This window comes from Colletotrichum destructivum, chromosome 8 (assembly GCF_034447905.1).
Source record: "Colletotrichum destructivum chromosome 8, complete sequence".
Classification (NCBI taxonomy): Eukaryota; Fungi; Ascomycota; class Sordariomycetes; order Glomerellales; family Glomerellaceae; genus Colletotrichum; species Colletotrichum destructivum.
This window is the reverse complement of record NC_085903.1, coordinates 126953-144225: the sequence shown is the minus strand read 5'-3', so window position 1 is coordinate 144225 and position 17273 is coordinate 126953. Positions and strand designations below refer to the sequence as shown.

Here is a 17273-nt window from a genome sequence, read left to right as displayed (position 1 = left end):
GAACCCACGCCAATTACTTGACTAGCACCTGAAGCTAGCGCCTTAGACCGCTCGGCCATCTTGCCTTTGATGATTGATGACTGAGAGGCAGACAACATGAGCCCAAGGATCTAATGCGACTCGGCTGCCTTGTCGTTTTCCACTGAAGAAGACACCTCCCGATGCATCGCCACGACCACGCCTCACCCCTTAGGGCTGGCTGCGCCCGTTGTTGCCGTCCGCCAGGTTCTCTGTGCTCCGGCCCGCCTTGACCTCCTCCCTCCACGTCGACCTCTCCTCCGTCGGGACGCCGGGCCCCTTGTACACGCTACCATAGAGGCCCGACGCCCACCCGGCGCCGTCCTTGGCCTTCTGGCTCCCGCTACCCTGGAACCGCCGGCGGTACCACCGGCCGTACGCGAGGAGGTAGTACAGCCGGAAGCTCAGGAAGGCGAAGCGGTCATGCTCGAGGTCCTCCGGGTAGTCGGCGCCCAGGTCGACGGCGGCGGCGATGCCCGACATGATGGCGACCTCGTGCGCGTTGACCAGGGTCCAGGACCCGGCGAAGCGGGTGCGGCGCCGCGCCTGCAGGAACATCATCCACGGCACGACCAAGAGGTAGTGCGTCCACGAGTGGCAGAGCTGGTGCCACCAGTCGGCGCGGATGATCTTGTCCTCGGCGATCTCGCCGTCGGTCCAGTGCTTGCGGTCGCGGTCCTTGTTGAGGTAGATGGTCTGGAAGACGTGCTGCTCAAAGGGCACCTTGTCCGGGAACTGGGACTGGTAGTTGGTCGTGTCGAAGCTCATCTCGAGCTTGGAGAGGTCGCCGTCGTACATGCGGATGTAGTACATGGGCCGGAAGTTGTCCCGGGCGTACTCGAGGCGCGACGACTGGTCGCGGTCGCCGTTCTTGCCGAGGACGCGGACGGCCTTGTTCTCGTCGTAAAAGTTCTCGTAGTACTTCTTCATATAGTCGGCGTCGTGGTGCGTGATGGTGATGTCGTCAGAGAAGGTGGCGGACCCGAGGACCTTGCGCTCGCGCCAGGACGACGTCTTGCCGAGCACCTTCTTCGCCGTGTCGGCGAGGACGCAGAGCACCAGCTCGTCGTAGTGCTCCTCGGACTCGGGCGCGTCCGGGTCGCCATCGACGGGGTTGTGGCCGTCCTTGGCCGGGGTGCGCGGCTTGGTCTTAACGAGCACGCCGCGCTTGTTGCGGTGCACGATCTCGGTCAGCTCGGTCGACAGGCGGACCGTGACGCCGCGGGACTCGAGGTCCTTCTTCCAGGCGGTGTAGAAGTCGGTGAAGTTGGGGAAGACGACCATCGGCGGGTGGTTCGAGACGACGCTGTCCTCGTCGACGGGGTACCACATGCCGTACGTCGGCGACGTGCAGAGGCGCTCCAGCATGATGGCCGGGACCTCGGGCGTCGCGTTGCCGGTGCCAAGGAACAGGGCCGTCATGGGGAGGCCGACGACGTTGGTGAATTCGTCCGAGAAGAAGAACAGCTTGAAGACGAGCTTGAGCGGCAGCAGCGCGAAGACGACCTCGAACCAGCGCATGAACCGCAGCATGAAGGCCAGCCTGCGGACCTCGGCCTGGTGCTTCGCGAGGAAGCCCGTGGGGAAGACGTTGGTCCAGAATCGGTCGTCCTTGCCGAACGATACCTGCAGCTCGACGGGATCGGCGTGGTATCCCTGGCGCGCGAACATGGTCAGCGTGTGGTGGAAGATGTAGCTGCCGCCCTGCACGCCCTGGTTGAACCAGCTCGCGCCGTGGCGATCCTTGTCGAGGGGGATCGAGAAGGCCTGGCCTCCGCAGTAGTCAACCGAGTCGATGACGGTGACGTCGAACTTGTCCGGGTGGTTGGAGAGGTGGTAGGCCGTTGACATGCTTAGGAGAGAGCGTCAGCTAACATGATCTAGATACCGCTGAGTTAGATGGCCATCATATGAGACGGACAAACGCACCCGGCCGCCCCGGCACCCACGACGAGAACCCTCTTGCGCCCATCCTTGCCCGAGTTCCCGTTCTGCGACATGATTTGAGAGGGGGGGAGGGAGGAGTCGTTCTGCTCGATATCACCGATGGGTTGGTGGTGGGTTTGCTATCGGTGCAAGGAGGGTGAGTTTTCACGGTGTTTGTCTTCATCACGCGGCGGAGGAATGATATGAAGACGCTCCGGGATCAAATATGGGCTGCGACTCGGCCGCTCCGCAGCATCTATGACGCTGTGACCGAAAGTTTGATGAAGTCATTCCCCGCAAAGCCATCTTTGTGAATTGAATGATTTACGCCCACCGATCAGCAGCGATCGTTCTGGGCCTTGGGGGATCGGCCCACCCCTAACGATCGGGACTAGGGTGTCTTGGGGCTGTTCTTAGTGGCCACACTTTGTGTACCACACCATGTGTACCACAGATCGCCCTCACTCACTCACTTACTTACCACTTACACTGAGATCATGAGATGTGAGCGAGCGGCTTACTCGAGCATGCAACATTCATCCTACTTCCACCTGCACAGCGACTGCCTCGTTGCTGTGTAACTTCCAGCGTCGACTTTGATCAATGGCTATGTCTTACTGAAATCGAACAAAACAATGCAGCTGTTGACGCTCACCCACGCGTACATTCATTCAGTGACCCAATTCAACGCAGCACGAATGACATGGCACAAGTTTCACTGTCACCATGTCCGATCTGGCTGGGAACACGCAGATTGTACAAAGATATTCATGCAAGTCGAAACCAATTCAACCTCGTTGTTCCCATCGCCATTACAGCTTCGCGGCCTTCTCGAGCTGAGTGACATATCGCCCCATATCCCCGTCCCACCAGGGCCAAAACGGAACGCTCTCGCGGCTCACGGTGTCGGTGAAGTTCGGCTCCCTCTTCTCCAGGAAGCTCGCGACGCCCTCGACGTTGTCGGCCGTCCCGGCGAGCTGCAAAAAGATGCGCGAGTCCAGCACGTGCGCGCCCTCGGGGCTCGCCGGGCACCGCAGCAGCATGTCGCGCATCAGCTTCGTGCTGACCAGCGACGTCTTCGCGGCGAGCTCCCCCGCCAGGCCGATCGCGTACCGCACCGTCTCCGCCGGCGACGGCAGCAGCTTCGAGAAGAGCCCGCCGACCAGCGGGTCCGTGACGGCGTACACGTCGCCCGTGGCCACAATGTGGCTCGCCTTCGACAGCCCGATGAGGCGCGGCAGGAAGAAGGCGCTGCAGGACTCGAGCACGATGCCGCGCCGGGAGAAGGGAAGCCCGCACCGCGCGCCCTCCCAGGCCACGCGGATGGCGGCGGGCAGCGTCATCGTGAGGCCGATGCCGACTGCCGCGCCGTTGACGGCGACGACGGTGGGTTTCTTGCAGTTGGTGATGGCCAACGCAACGCGGCCACCCCTACAAGGGAATGGGGTCAGGTTCGCTCGAGCATCTCGGCAGCATGGAAAGGGGCAGGGGAAGATACCAGTCTCTAAAGTCCCTCATAGTCTGTTCGCTCTCCTTCAGTGAGAGCATCCCCGTGAACCCGACGTCGAGGTCGGCCCCGGCCGAGAAAGCCTTCCCTTCCCCGGTTAGAACCACGGCGCGGACTCTGGGGTCCTCGCTGATGATGTTGAAGAGCGCCTCGAGGCCGTCAAGCATGTCGAGAGTCACGGCATTGTACTTGTGAGGTCGGTTGAGGGTGATCACGACCACCTTGGTGACCGCGGACGAGCTCGGCGGGACGTGCGAAACAGCCAGGCCATCATACTCGAGAGCCGCGTACGAGGCTGGCAAACTGGCAGCTGATTCATTCATGTTTGCATTAGATTGGACAGCGAGAGATCTGAGCAGCATTCGGCCGTCATCCCCTCCCACCTTTGTGATCCTTTTGAGGTTGGCCCTTTTATCTTGTCTTCATCTTGTCAACGACCGCGGCACGGAGAACCTCGGCAACGACCTGATAGATAATCGACAAATCGAAGTGCGCAGCCAGTTAAGCCCGAAAGATGCTTTACTGCCCCGCATCGAAACTCAACTTATGTTCCCACGGACGCGGGTTACGTCGTTCCGTTTGGAGGCGTGGCCGGCACCGAGAGTGTAAGCTTTCGTCTGTTGCAGTAGGCCTGGAGAAGTCTCTCAACGGGACGTCAAACTTTTCACGAGAGCCTCGGCACAAATCGCAAAACTCGGTCCATAGTCCATATCAAGGCTGTTGAACTGCGCTTCCTCTCATTCTACTGGGGAGCTGTTGCTGCTGGCGGGATGTCGATATCAGACCCGGGGTCCAGCGTCACATGCCTATGAGAACCAAGTTCTCGAGACAAGCGTCCGATGATGCGCTCCGAAGTCATACCTGCGGCTTGTCGGATGAATTTTCATATTCGAACTGGATATGCCCGCCATCTGCGACATCCCAAGACGTGACAGAAAGACGCACCTCGATGTCGAACCAAAGGCCGGCAGCTGCATGCTCGAGGCAAGTCTCCCAAAGCATTCAAGATAGCCTGTCGGAATCTTCCAAGCCAAGTAAAACAGCTCCTAAGGATTTGGGCCTCACGCATCAAGCCCGTCCAGCATTCATTCGCAGTTCTTCATCCGACACCGCCTCAACTTGGCTGCGATGGCGCGTTTCCATGTCCTGCGAAGAGCGAGTCGCGCGTGGCTAAGGCGATGGGATGGATATGTCTAGTGACGTGGTTTTCGTCACCCATTCAAACGCGGTGCATCAGGACGTGCATATCAAGTTTTGAATATCAACCGCCATGAGCCTCAACATGCATGCACGTCGGCTCTTGGCGTGACGCGCGGGTAACCGCCAAGTGCCAAGTACGTCCGCTCAGATGCTTGCCTCCAGCCTGTCACTGTCACAACCGACCGACGGCGGGCGACGCGGCGACCGAGGCTTCTTGGCCTCCAGGCGTCTTCCCAGACGACTCGAATCAGAGATCCTCAAACACGGGCGCCTTCTCGCTGGCCAGCCTCTCCGCGATGGCGTTTAGCCATGCGCCGAGCCTCACGCCCGCCTTCCCGATGACCTCCTCGACCACCTCCCAGTTCTCCTCAAAGTATCCCTCGCTCAAGTCATTCCCCTTCAGCCATGCCAGCCCGGGCTTGAGCACATGCGAGCACACGAAGGCGTTGGACTCGCTCGCCCACCCCAGCGCGCATGCCCCCGTGTCGAGGTCGACGCAGTGCCCCGCCGTGGCGTTCACCCCGGCCTGCTCCTGCCGGAGGTACAGCTCGTCGGCCCACGCCGCCGCGGCGACCTTCTCATCTGACGGGCGCACGTGCGGCGGCAGTCCGCGGATGCGGTGCGGAATCTGCGTGTCCCAGACGGAGTGCAGGCTCATGGGCCCCGTACAGACGCCGTTGTGCGGTTGGCGGCGCCAGCAGACGGGGCGGATGTCGTTGCCGCCGCGGAGGATACCGGTGGCGTGCAGGGGCTGGTGAATGTCGCCGAGGAAGTGGATAACAAACATGGTTGCGTTCTTGCGGTTGACGTGCGGCAGCGAGGTGTCAAGGATCTGGGAGGTCTGAGAGGTGGAAGAGGGTGAGTCTTGGGTGGGGGCTACTACGACTTGGGACCAAAAGGACAGGAGCACGTACGTAGTTCTGAATGGCGGATATGACGCAGCCGCTCGACGGGCAGTCTTGGGGATACTTCATGCCGCATACACGAGGCGGGTCATCGGGGGGATCTGGTACTATAGTGAGCCGGACGTCGTCGATGCGAGACGGTGCCGTGGCCTGACGTACTGATGTAGTGATACTTGCTCGCCCAGCCCATGTGGCCCCGAAGCGTGTCCGCCCACGTCGCGGCATCGGAAAAGTCGTAGTTGCGGTCGTTGGCGAGGAGCTCCCCGAAGACGGCGGCGGCTTCGTCGGTCAAGTGTTTCTCGGCAAGGTAGCCAACGGTGCGATGACCGACGTTACCCCAGGCGAACGCCGGCTGGACGGCCGCTGCCAAAAGGGCGGTTGATAAACGCATCTCGAGTGCAAGGCCGACTTGCTTGGTGCAAGAAAGAGAGAGAGAGAGAGAGAGAAAGAGAGATGAAGGGTGAGCGTGGTTGATCTTCAGACGAGGGTTCAGCAGACGCGTGGTGTTCTTAACATATCATCGCGTATCCCTTCAGGTAGCCACGCACAACGACAGGCTAACCTGTTGCATCGCGCCACCTAGCTGTCACATACGAATGTGGCTGCCGTCGGCTGTATCATGTGGCACCCAGGTCGAGACACGGCACACCAGCTCTCGGAGACTCCCGTAGCTGAGCTGCGGTTGGGGTAGTTGTGATTGGCGGGTGGAACGACAGGGCTTCGACTACTCGGTCCGAAACATGAGCTGTGAAGAGCTCCCTCTGGGAGACCGGCTCACTTGGGTCCCTTGCAGGCAGATAGTGTTTATGTGTGTATGTGCGTGTGTGTGTGTGTGTGTGACACATTGCCCTCTTTCTGGACCGTGAAGAGAATTAAGTTGGGAGAGGCCAAGTGAGTTGACTGTTGCTTCTAGCACCTGCGAAAGGGCGTTTCTCAACCATCGTTGGGCATTGATGCAGCACTCCTCACTGCAACAGGGACCTAGTTCCTCCTGGTCGACGAGCTCAGGGGTGGATATTTGGCCTTGCTTGCCGGGGCGAACGTCAAGAAACCGGGCACTGTCTGCGGCGTCTATTCGTGTTGTCTCGAGGTCTTACGGACAGAGATGCCCCGACAGCCCGTGCGGTCATGGAGAGCTTCATTATTGCTGTAGTCTCTAATTACACCAGCCACGAGCGAGTTAAGCTCTTACTAGTGTCACAGTACTGCCGGGTGCGAATCTGGCCCAACTGACTACTAGAGTGTGGCGGCGCAATGATGCTGGTGGCGTAGGCCTTTGGCATGGTCCTCCTCTTGACAGCCCTCCAGTACCAGTGTCCCGAGGAAATGATGTCTGTACTTCTGGGGGTCGATACTGGGCATCAACCAAGCCGTGCTTCTGCGGCAAAAGGCCGCTTGGCCCGGGGGGGCCGTCTTGCGAAGAAGGCTAAGTATAATGGAATGTGAGGCGCGAGAAGTGACAGGTGACCGGGTGACAGGATCAAGCATTCAAGGAGCGATTCCCCAGAGCAAGTGCCGGTGATCGAGTCAAGCCGGCGGGGGTTAAGTTCCATTGCAGGTCGACAAATTGTCACGAACCCGTTCGCTCGACTCATGAAGCCGGAGGGAGACATGAAGATCGGAAAAGCTTGGGTTATTTGGGAGGACTGGAGGTGGAGAGGGGATGCAGCATGATAAGATAACAACGGCGCTAGCGATAGCATTATCGAGCCACTAGGGAAGGTCGGAGCTCGCTGTAAATTGCGCCAGACGACATACTTGCCCTGTAAATTTAATCCAGGGCCTCGCGAGCCAGCTCCCCGCTGTCACGATACGAGCCCGATAAGAGTTCGAGAAGACGTGGGTGACATTGCCACGATACCAACCACAAGCTCTACCAAACCTTGCAACCTCGCTCACATTCATGCTCCTTGCAACACACGGCACACACACGCGATACATCGAGAGAAGACAGCCCAATATAGCAACACCTTCCCAGCGGTCTCTCACCCCGCCGGTCCGTTTTGCGTAGAGCCGCCGTCCGCCTCGCAGTTTATCCGTTCACGCACACTCACACAAAACCGCGCGAGTCGTGGCGTCCCTGCATTACTGTCCGAGAGAAACGATCCCCGCCATTAACGACAAAAGTATCCGTACCAAGCGACCCAGCGAGAAGCAAAGAGCGTCGCCGCCATGCCGCAGGACCGGTTCCGGCCGGCGCTTATTGTCGTCGACTTCCAGGAGGATTTTTGCCCGCCGGTAAGTAGGCGAATCCGCCGTTACACCCCGTTCGTCACATCACATGGCATCGCATGGCATCGCACCATCCCTCAGCCTCGTAGGGCTTGACGAGGCGCGCTTTGAGCTTCCCGTTGGAGTGAAAGACGGGAACAATCCCTTCCAGATGTGCAAAATGTGATGACGGTATGGGCTGCTCCCGTGGCTGACGCCGACTCGAGCATGGCTCACTCGCTGTGGCCAACGGACGCGACATCCACCCGGTCGTCAACTCAATGCTGCGCTGGCCGTTCGCGACAAAGATCGCCACCAAGGACTGGCACCCGCCGGACCACGTCTCGTTCGCCTCGAACCATGAGGGGAAGCAGCCGTTCGTCGACATGGTCGACATTGTCAACCCGCGCAACGGCGCCGAGACGTTCCGCACGCGGATGTGGCCGGTGCACTGCGTGCAGGGGACGCCCGGCGCCGCCCTCGTGCCGGAGCTGGACGCCTCGGCCGTCGACATCGTCCTCGAGAAGGGCCAGAACAGCAACGTCGAGATGTACAGCGCCTTCTACGACCCCTTTCAGTCGCCGCGGGTGTCGGACACCGGGCTCGCGGAGGCCCTCAGGGACAAGGGCATTACGGACGTCTACGTGGTCGGGCTGGCTGGCGATTACTGCGTCAAGTGGACCGCGCTGGATGCGAACAAGGAAGGCTTCCGGACCTTCATCGTCGAAGAGGGCACGAGACCGGTGGATGCTGAGAGATGGGATGAGTGCAAGGGCGAGTTGGAGGCCAGCGGGGTCAGGATTGTCAGCGTCGAGGGGCCGGAGGTCCGGAGGGTTGTCACGGCAGGACGGGAATGAGGGGCCGGCACACAAAGGGTCTCGTCTAAAAGTGGCGTGGTCGTCTCATCAATCGAACTCGAGAAAATGTCTCCAGCTAGGAAGCCGAGGCATCGTTTCTTGTTTCCTATTTTAGAGGGGCGATGCGATCAAGCCAGGACACCCTCCCCTATGTTTCGTTGGTACCATTCTTGGGGAATCCGTCAAAACGCGCAATGCGGTGCGGCTGGCCGGCGCATGGCATGTGCCTCGATGCAGCCCTATCCTGGCATGAAGGCGGCTAGGTGAAGCTTATCGCAGTAGAACCGGCAGTGAAAAAAGAAAGAAAAAAAAAAGCAGATAATGATTAGTGAGTCAAGTAGTTATCCAGAGTAAGGTAAGAACTGATACGGATGGCATGGTATACACCGATAGCACGAGTCGCAATCTCATTTCGACCGAGTCGATAAGTTGGAGAGTGCCCAATGACCGTTTGAGATCGATGCGTTATCCATCTATTCATCCACTGGCCTGAATGCCAAACAGAGGTCAAAACCACATACGGACTTGTCAAATTGGTTTGGGTAAAACTCTGGTGGGTATTTCGTCCAGCCAATGGACAGCAACGCATCGATCTTGAAGGATCACCCATCTTTTTGTGTACGTTAGGAATACATCAGGAACTGTAGTGTAGTCCAGGACCGCTGAAATTCTCACCTTTATGCCTCTTACGTTGAATACGACGGCTCTTACTCTAATTTGGGTATGCAGCAAAGTCACGCAGCAAACAGTTGGCATTCATTACCGCAATTCTGTGAAGAAAAGAATAGAAACAAGAAAAAGGTATCCTATTGGGCTAGGACTTCAAGCCTCTCGGGCGCCCCAAAACGGTCAAACGGGCGGGCTGCGAGGGATCCGCAGACGGTGGACCGGCGGCACAGCAGGGTGGGGAGGCGTGGGATCCTTTGGACCTTCAGCTGGTCCATGCAGGCGCAGCGATTCGTACACGTAACACAGTCACCCCGTAAGAAGAAGGACGGGGGAAGAAGAACAGGGTGATCGTCAGGGGGGGGAGGTGCGCTGCACAGATCTGGTGTTCGAGTCGCTGATGAAGGCCGGGCTGCGAACCACGAGTCCAACGGCTGGAGTTTCACCCATCCGAGCAGCACAAGACGACCTGTTGCTGTTGCTGACTTGCGCCATATCAAACCAAGTCTGCAGGAGGGAAGGAGGATTAGTCCGAGAGGGGGGGACACGAGATGCGACGAGGGACGGGCTCAGGGACATTTTTCCTCGACTGGGTGTGTTGCACACGCCGGACGACAAACATTCAAGGAGGGGCCGGAGACATTCAGCGAATGTAACGACTATATATCCGTACCTACATTGGTTGATAAACAATCAAATGGGCCCCCATCTCTGGCTGACATTGTCAAGGCCCCGAGTCCGATGCAACCACTGGCTCGACGGCACCGTTCGGGGCGGCGACAGGCCGCCAGCCCGGAATAAACATACTCCTTGCACGGATCCAAACAGCGGTCCGAACCTGTCAACTCTGTAGCGTCAGGGCTGTGAGGTCCGCCCTTCTGCGGACTTGTCACAGACGCAGCAGTAGCAACGCTGTCAAGGCTTGTCGAATCGCGCCCTGCTTGATCATGGGAGGAGGAGGGATGCTGAAGATGGAACTGCTGGTGGAAAGACGACGTGACGTGGAACGGGCTGGAAAACGCAGTGTGCCAGCAAAGGGACCCGCCGCAATTCCAGAGAAAAACTCCATTCCTATCCCGGACTGGATGCAACAACCCTGGACGCGACCCTGAATTGGCACCCGGCGGTGGTGCACGCGGCACAGGGAGGGAAGGGGTGCAACGACATGTATTTTCTTTTGTAAGTCTATGTTTGTTGTTTGCCGAAACGGCTGCAAAACGGCACACCAGGCACGATATCCACCTGACTGACTGACTGACAGTTGGGTAGTTTGCTGGCTTCCAGAAGCCACCGGCAACGACACACTGCAGCCCGCCGCGCCTTGCCGCCGTCCCTGCTGCGTCTGTGTGGTGTCGTGATGGTTTCCTCTCGTCCTCGAGAGCCCACGGGCTGTGTGTGTACAATGACGCGGCGGCCAAGCGGTGCTCGTCCTCCGAGGTTTGAGCTGGGTCTTGGCCAGACACAAACAGACACCGAGGACGTCCGCCGTACTACCTATGGTCTCAGTCTTGTCGGCCTCACAATCAACCAACACGACCGCCGCTGCCGCCCGCCACAAAGGAGACAAGAGGCATCGAATGGGACAGGACGGGGACGACGCGTTATCTGTGCGGCGATGCAGCACTGCAGCAAGTGCGGGTGGTGCAGAAGAACGAACCTTAGGTAGGCCTCTACCCCTGTGATACAAGCCCAGGCTGCCGTTGGTGGTAAATAGCTTGGTGACCGTCGCATAGCCCTTCCTAACGCTCCAAAATGTGCTTTAGCGCATGGCGTCAGCGACAGCAACAGCGATAGCGACAGGCAGCTTGCTGTGACAGTCTGGCAGATGCGACAGGGACCCAAATGCGCCGACGGTGTGCTCAGATTATCTAGGTAGGTACCTATCTTATTGCCTACTTGCCTACCAAGGTAGGTACTTACATAGCTAGGCGAGCGAGAGGCACAGACATTGGCCCGTCATAAGTACGTACCGCCACTCTCCCTGTTTATTTTACACCTGCTCCAGTCCATCATCGCTCCAAACGAAAATCCTACAGTCTTTACTACCTAAAATAGACTAGACTCTTCATGTACCTTGGTACATCGGCGCAAAATCATTATCGGCGCATTTACCTTTGCTGGGCAGTCCACGCATGTCAAGTTTGTCAACATTGTTGCTCAATTTCCTTTTTTTTTTTTTTTTTACCTCATCTTTTTTCCCTTTCCCTTCTTAAACATAGATATCTTGCCTCTGTTTCCCTGTGACGCTCCAGTGCCGCAGCCCATCTACCACGACCTACTTACCTACCTACTTACCTACCTACCTACCTACCTATCTGTACTCAGTACTGTGTTTGGACCAAAGATACGTATCCGTACTAGGGAACCAACACAATCCCAGCCCAACCTGCCGGGATTCCCGTCATTTCATTCTCGTCCCGTTGTGGATCGGCAGTCTACCTAGGTACCTGCCTACTAGGAGGTACTTCGTCCCTCAGCTGCCTTTCCTGCATTCACAGGGTACCTTTTTTCTGTCTCGTCTCTCGCCGCTGGAACCATTTATTGCTTCTCATCCTCGTCCCTCTCTGTCGTCCGTCGTTCTTCGAAGTCCGTTACAAAACCTGCTCCTCCCCTCCTGCTCGACTATTACTTGGTGTCAGCAGCGTGTATACTCTGTACCCTGTGCGCTACTGCATCCTTCCATCGTTAGGCCTGAGTGTTGTTGTTGCCCCCCTACCACTCCAAGTCGAGAATCATTGGTCCTGCGCGAGGTCCGCAACTTCCTCGACCCGTCCCGACCCAGCTGGGGGCTCCATATCTCAAAAAGGTACCTGGCCTGCTCGTTGCATCGCGAGGGTCTCGTCTTGTTTCTGCTCCTCTTCTCTCTCTCTCTCTCTCTCTTCTGTCTTTCTCTTTGACTCTCCATTGTAAAGAGATCTGCTACACCCCCTCCTCCTCTTCCTCCTCCTTCCCCCCCTTTGCAGGGCGCCCTTTTCAACAGCAACCGCGCAAACCCACTCTCGCATCTCCGATTGAGCACTTCAACAGCTCCTTGCGACTTCGGCTCTCCGCGACCACCACCCTCGATCTCCGACGACGTTTCGTCAAAACCACTTCTAATTTTTTTTCTCTTGTACCCTGGTCGCTGTTTCTTCCAATCTTTCTTCTCGTGCGCAAAACATCGCGAACACGCAACAAAAGAAAAGAAGCCGCGCGAGTCTTGATCACAATAGACGTCAACGGCGTCGGCTTTCTCAACGGGTACGGCCCCCTCGTCTCGTCCTGTATCCTCCAATTGGCAGCGAGCGCATCCCACACAGACCATCCGCGTCGCCAAAATTCCTCAACCCAAATTCCAAGCTTAAATCTCTCGATCCATCCCTCCCCCCCTCCTCCTCCCAGACAAGGCCAGCCACCCTTCGGCGAATATTTTGCGCACTCAACCCTCTCGAGAACCCACCTGGACAGGTCATGAACCAGTTTGCCCGCTTCAATTGCTGACTCGTCGTCCACTGCAGACTTCGCCTCGGTCCTTTTCTCTCCGGCCGTTATACCCCCCATGCCTTCGCAATAGACGATTTTGACACACCGCAACTCTCGCCATGATATCCTCAACACTTCTCCCCCGCCGCTTTCGGGGCGAGCAGCCCGCTACCCAACCGGCCGCCCCCTCCTGGGTCAACAAGAAGATCACGCCCGCTCTCAAGTTCCTCTCTAAGCTTGCTTGCTCCCATCCGATCCACACCGTCGTCATCGTCGCCGTCTTGGCCAGCACCTCGTACGTTGGCCTGCTGCAGGAGAGCCTGTTCGATGCCACCATCAGCGTCCGCACCGCCGACTGGTCCTCCCTCACCGAGGGCAGCCGGAGACTCCATGCCAGCTCCGACACGGCCTGGAAATGGCAGAATGTAGAGCTCGATGCCTCCATCTCGCCCGATGTCGACCACCGCGCCCTCCTGACCCTCGTCTTCCCCGAGTCCCAGTCGCCCGAGTCCATCAACACCGCCCCGCGCACCCATGCCGTCCCGATCCCCCAGAACCTGTCCATCACTTCGCTGCCCTCGACCTCCAACTCCCTGACGAGCTACTCCCAGGACAGCGCCCTCGCCTTCTCCGTCCCTTACTCCCAGGCCCCCGAGTTTCTGTCCGTCGCCCAGGAGATCCCCGATGCCACCAGCGACGAGATCGAGACGACCCACGGCAAGGAGAAAAAGAAGTGGATCATGAAGGCCGCCAAGGTTCACACTCGCAACAGCTTCGTCCAGTGGGCTCGCAATGGCTGGACCGAGTTCCTCGACCTCCTCAAGAACGCCGAGGCCCTCGATATCTTCATCATGGTGCTTGGCTATTTGTCAATGCACCTGACCTTCGTATCCCTGTTCCTCTCCATGCGCCGCATGGGCTCCAACTTCTGGCTCTTCACCAACGTCCTCTTCTCCTCCGTCTTCGCCTTCCTCTTTGGTCTTCTCGTCACCACCAAGCTCGGTGTCCCGATTACCATGGTCTTGCTTTCCGAGGGCCTGCCCTTTCTTGTCGTCACCATTGGCTTCGAGAAGAACATCGTCCTGACCCGCGCCGTGCTCTCCCACGCCATTGAGCACCGCAAGCCCCAGGGTCAGAAGGACGACAACAAGTCCAACAAGAAGGCCGATGTCTCGTCTCCCAATGTCATTCAATACGCCGTCCAGGCCGCCATCAAGGAGAAGGGCTACGACATCGTCAAGGACTACGCCATCGAGATCGGTATCCTCGTTCTTGGCGCTGCCTCGGGCGTCCAGGGCGGTCTTCAGCAGTTTTGCTTCCTCGCCGCCTGGATTCTCTTCTTCGACTGCATCCTCTTGTTCTCCTTCTACACTGCCATTCTGAGCATCAAGCTTGAGATCAACCGCATCAAGCGCCACGTCCAGATGCGTCGCGCTCTCGAGGATGACGGCGTCAGCCACCGCGTTGCCGAGAACGTCGCCAAGAGCAACGACTGGCCTGAGTCCAACGGAAAGGCCCCCAAGGAGGCTTCTTTGTTCGGCAAGCAGATGAAGAGCAGCAACGTGCCCAAGTTCAAGGTGCTCATGGTCAGCGGTTTCGTCCTCATCAACGCCATCAACATCTGCACCATTCCTTTCCGCAACTCGAGCTCTCTTCCCAGCTTGGCTTCCTTGACCGGCGGCCTCAGCGCCGTTGTGACAGCCCCGCCTGTCGACCCCTTCAAGGTCGCCTCCAACGGCTTGGACGCCATCTTGGAGTCGGCCAAGGCCAACGAGCGCCCGACCGTCGTCACCGTTCTCACCCCCATCAAGTACGAGCTGGAGTACCCCTCCATCCACTACGCCTTGCCCTCTCCTGCCAGCAAGTCTGGCCACAAGCTCGACGATGAGTACGACCACTTCGAGAACTACGGCGTCGGCGGTCGCATGGTTGGCAGCATCCTGAAGAGCCTCGAGGATCCCGTCCTTTCCAAGTGGATCATCATTGCCCTGGCCATGAGCGTTGCCCTTAATGGCTACCTCTTCAATGCCGCGCGATGGGGCATCAAGGACCCCAACGTTCCCGACCATCAGATCGATCCCAAGGAGCTGGCTCGTGCCGAGAAGTTTAACGATACCGACTCGGCCACCCTGCCTCTTGGCGAGTACATTCCTCCTACCCCTAAGCCTGCAACGCCGGAGTCGACCGACGACGAGTCCGAGGAGGCCAAACCCTCGGAGCCGACAGGCCCTGTTGAGAAGCGCACCATTCCCCAGCTGGAGAAGATGATCGCCGAGAAGCGTGTCCATGAGATGACGGACTCGGAGGTGATCACCATGTCCCTCCGTGGCAAGATTCCTGGTTACTCTCTCGAGCGTGCGCTGAAGGACTTTACTCGCGCCGTCAAGATCCGCCGTTCCATCATCTCCCGCACCAACGCCACCTCCGACCTCACCAGCAGCCTGGAGCGTTCTAAGCTCCCCTACAAGGGCTACAACTGGGAGCGCGTCTTTGGCGCCTGCTGTGAAAACGTCGTTGGCTACCTGCCCCTCCCCGTTGGTGTTGCCGGCCCTCTTGTTATTGATGGACAGAGCTACTTCCTCCCCATGGCTACCACTGAGGGTGTCTTGGTTGCCAGTGCCAGCCGTGGCTGCAAGGCTATTAACTCGGGCGGCGGTGCTGTCACTGTGCTTACCGGCGATGGAATGACCCGCGGGCCTTGCGTCAGCTTTGAGACGCTTGAGCGCGCCGGCGCCGCCAAGATCTGGCTTGACTCGGATGCTGGCCAAGCCGTCATGAAGAAGGCCTTCAACTCGACCAGCAACTTCGCCCGCCTCCAGACCATGAAGACTGCGCTCGCAGGCACCAACCTGTACATCCGCTTCAAGACCACGACCGGTGACGCCATGGGCATGAACATGATTTCCAAGGGTGTTGAGCACGCCCTTTCCGTCATGGCTGCCGAGGGCTTCGAGGACATGAGCATTGTTTCCGTCTCGGGCAACTACTGCACAGATAAGAAGGCTGCTGCTATCAACTGGATCGACGGACGCGGAAAGAGCGTCGTTGCTGAGGCCATCATCCCTGGTGACGTCGTCAAGAACGTGCTCAAGAGCGACGTCGATACGCTCGTCCAGCTCAACGTCGACAAGAACTTGATCGGATCGGCCATGGCTGGTTCGGTCGGCGGATTCAATGCTCACGCCGCCAACATCGTTGCCGCCATCTTCCTTGCCACAGGCCAAGACCCTGCACAGGTGGTGGAAAGTGCCAACTGTATTACCATTATGAAGAAGTACGTCTTCCCTCCCCTCTTGTTGTTCTTGTTGATCGTAACCCCGAAAATACTGACCCACGTCCAGCCTCCGCGGCTCTCTCCAAATCTCGGTGTCGATGCCGTCTCTCGAAGTCGGTACGCTCGGCGGTGGCACGATCCTCGAGCCGCAAAGCGCCATGCTCGACATGCTCGGTGTGCGCGGCCCCCACCCTACGATGCCCGGCGAGAATGCACGCCGTCTCGCTCGTATCATCGCCGCCGGTGTGCTGGCTGGTGAATTGTCGCTGTGCAGTGCATTGGCGGCAGGGCACCTTGTCAAGGCTCACATGCAGCACAACCGTTCCGCACCGCCCACGCGGACTAACACTCCGGCCCCGGCTAGTGGTACCGTGACGCCCGTCGGTTTGGCCATGACCAGCGCCGTGGAAAAGGCGGCCGGCAAGAGCTCGGCGGCTGTGGAGCGGGCGCGTCGTTGAGAGGGTTGGTGCATTGCTGTATATAGGCAACTAGATAAGATACGCGACATAATTACGGAGTTTTTGGGGATAGAGTAAACATCACATGGCGATTGAGATACACACACCATTTTCGCTTGCGCTGCATCGTGTTTTACAGTGGCGGGAGAAGGAGGAGGAGGACGAGGAGATTGAGGTAGAAATAATGCTCATTCTCTCTCTCAAGAGAGTCACGCCGGCTTGCATATAGAATGAGATACATAAGAGCTTCCTTGTCTTATTCCGTCTGGCCTGTCTTAGCCGCCTACCCGCGCTAGGTGTCGCTGTGTCAGCCCTCTATGGCGATGGTGGACATGAAGAGGGCTTCATGGTCAAGAAACGAACGCAACCAAGGCGGTGATGGTTCATGCGCCGCCACAAGTGCTGCTGCTGCTGCCTCCATACATGTGGCTGAAGCTCCCCACTATTTCTGCTTAGTCAGGCATGGGGCGCTGGCATTCCCCGACGTCCTTCCTACCACCACTCAATCCTCGTAAAGTCTCGACCATACCACTGTAAGTTTCATCAACATTTCATGAAGAAGATTGTCTGTCGATTACACGACTTCATCCTGTTCCTTATGAAGAATGAGGTTTCACCAAACCTTTTTTTTTTTCATGGCCAAATAAAAGAATGGCTCCCATACCTCCGTGTCCTCATCAGTCTTGATGCACTTGCTATCCTCTTACAAAACAACAAGGATGTTCGCGATGCATGAGGTTTCCAGGCCAAAAGACAACCCAAGTTTCATGGTTTCTCCAGGATCTCTAG

General features: G+C 58.0%; 5 protein-coding genes across 5 annotated transcripts; 2 read left to right on the top strand and 3 right to left on the bottom strand.

Moving 5' to 3' along the window:
- Positions 1 to 67: 67 nt before the first annotated feature.
- CDEST_11886 (Putative FAD/NAD(P)-binding domain superfamily) lies at positions 68 to 2181 on the bottom strand. The gene is made up of 2 exons (XM_062928042.1): positions 1948 to 2181; positions 68 to 1870 (listed from the first exon to the last, which is right to left on the bottom strand). Exons 1-2 carry the CDS (start codon positions 2016 to 2018, stop codon positions 190 to 192), a joined length of 1752 nt encoding a protein of 583 aa, XP_062784093.1. The 5' UTR covers positions 2019 to 2181; the 3' UTR covers positions 68 to 189.
- A 575-nt stretch (positions 2182 to 2756) lies between these two features.
- Positions 2757 to 3774, bottom strand: CDEST_11885 (Putative enoyl-CoA hydratase/isomerase, ClpP/crotonase-like domain superfamily; the record flags this gene model as incomplete). The annotated part of the gene is made up of 2 exons (XM_062928041.1): positions 2757 to 3375; positions 3443 to 3774. The coding sequence occupies 2 exons, from the start codon at positions 3772 to 3774 to the stop codon at positions 2757 to 2759; spliced, it is 951 nt and encodes a 316-aa protein (XP_062784092.1).
- An 862-nt stretch (positions 3775 to 4636) lies between these two features.
- Positions 4637 to 6218, bottom strand: CDEST_11884 (Putative S1/P1 nuclease, phospholipase C/P1 nuclease domain superfamily). Its single transcript, XM_062928040.1, has 3 exons — positions 5716 to 6218; positions 5566 to 5657; positions 4637 to 5492 (listed from the first exon to the last, which is right to left on the bottom strand). Exons 1-3 carry the CDS (start codon positions 5945 to 5947, stop codon positions 4899 to 4901), a joined length of 918 nt encoding a protein of 305 aa, XP_062784091.1. The 5' UTR covers positions 5948 to 6218; the 3' UTR covers positions 4637 to 4898.
- Positions 6219 to 7383: 1165 nt separating this feature from the next.
- On the top strand, positions 7384 to 9179 carry CDEST_11883 (Putative isochorismatase). The gene is made up of 2 exons (XM_062928039.1): positions 7384 to 7794; positions 7995 to 9179. The coding sequence occupies exons 1-2, from the start codon at positions 7729 to 7731 to the stop codon at positions 8622 to 8624; spliced, it is 696 nt and encodes a 231-aa protein (XP_062784090.1). The 5' UTR covers positions 7384 to 7728; the 3' UTR covers positions 8625 to 9179.
- Positions 9180 to 11842: 2663 nt separating this feature from the next.
- CDEST_11882 (Putative Sterol-sensing domain, hydroxymethylglutaryl-CoA reductase, class I/II) lies at positions 11843 to 16716 on the top strand. Its single transcript, XM_062928038.1, has 3 exons — positions 11843 to 12530; positions 12788 to 16026; positions 16094 to 16716. The coding sequence occupies exons 2-3, from the start codon at positions 12872 to 12874 to the stop codon at positions 16482 to 16484; spliced, it is 3546 nt and encodes a 1181-aa protein (XP_062784089.1). The 5' UTR covers positions 11843 to 12530; positions 12788 to 12871; the 3' UTR covers positions 16485 to 16716.
- The last annotated feature ends 557 nt before the right edge of the window (positions 16717 to 17273 follow it).

Bases quoted from the DNA above. Each gene is read 5' to 3' on its own strand.
- CDEST_11886 (XM_062928042.1), bottom strand. From the start codon at position 2,018: ATGTCGCAGAACGGGAACTCGGGCAAGGATGGGCGCAAGAGGGTTCTC. The intron at 1,871-1,947 runs GTGCGTTTGTCC...CTCTCTCCTAAG, and splicing joins GTGGGTGCCGGGGCGGCCGG to CATGTCAACGGCCTACCACC.
- CDEST_11884 (XM_062928040.1), bottom strand. From the start codon at position 5,947: ATGCGTTTATCAACCGCCCTTTTGGCAGCGGCCGTCCAGCCGGCGTTC. The intron at 5,658-5,715 runs GTACGTCAGGCC...CTATAGTACCAG, and splicing joins GAGCAAGTATCACTACATCA to ATCCCCCCGATGACCCGCCT. The intron at 5,493-5,565 runs GTACGTGCTCCT...TCCACCTCTCAG, and splicing joins TATCCGCCATTCAGAACTAC to ACCTCCCAGATCCTTGACAC.
- CDEST_11883 (XM_062928039.1), top strand. From the start codon at position 7,729: ATGCCGCAGGACCGGTTCCGGCCGGCGCTTATTGTCGTCGACTTCCAG. The intron at 7,795-7,994 runs GTAAGTAGGCGA...CGCCGACTCGAG, and splicing joins AGGAGGATTTTTGCCCGCCG to CATGGCTCACTCGCTGTGGC.
- CDEST_11882 (XM_062928038.1), top strand. From the start codon at position 12,872: ATGATATCCTCAACACTTCTCCCCCGCCGCTTTCGGGGCGAGCAGCCC. The intron at 16,027-16,093 runs GTACGTCTTCCC...ACCCACGTCCAG, and splicing joins TGTATTACCATTATGAAGAA to CCTCCGCGGCTCTCTCCAAA.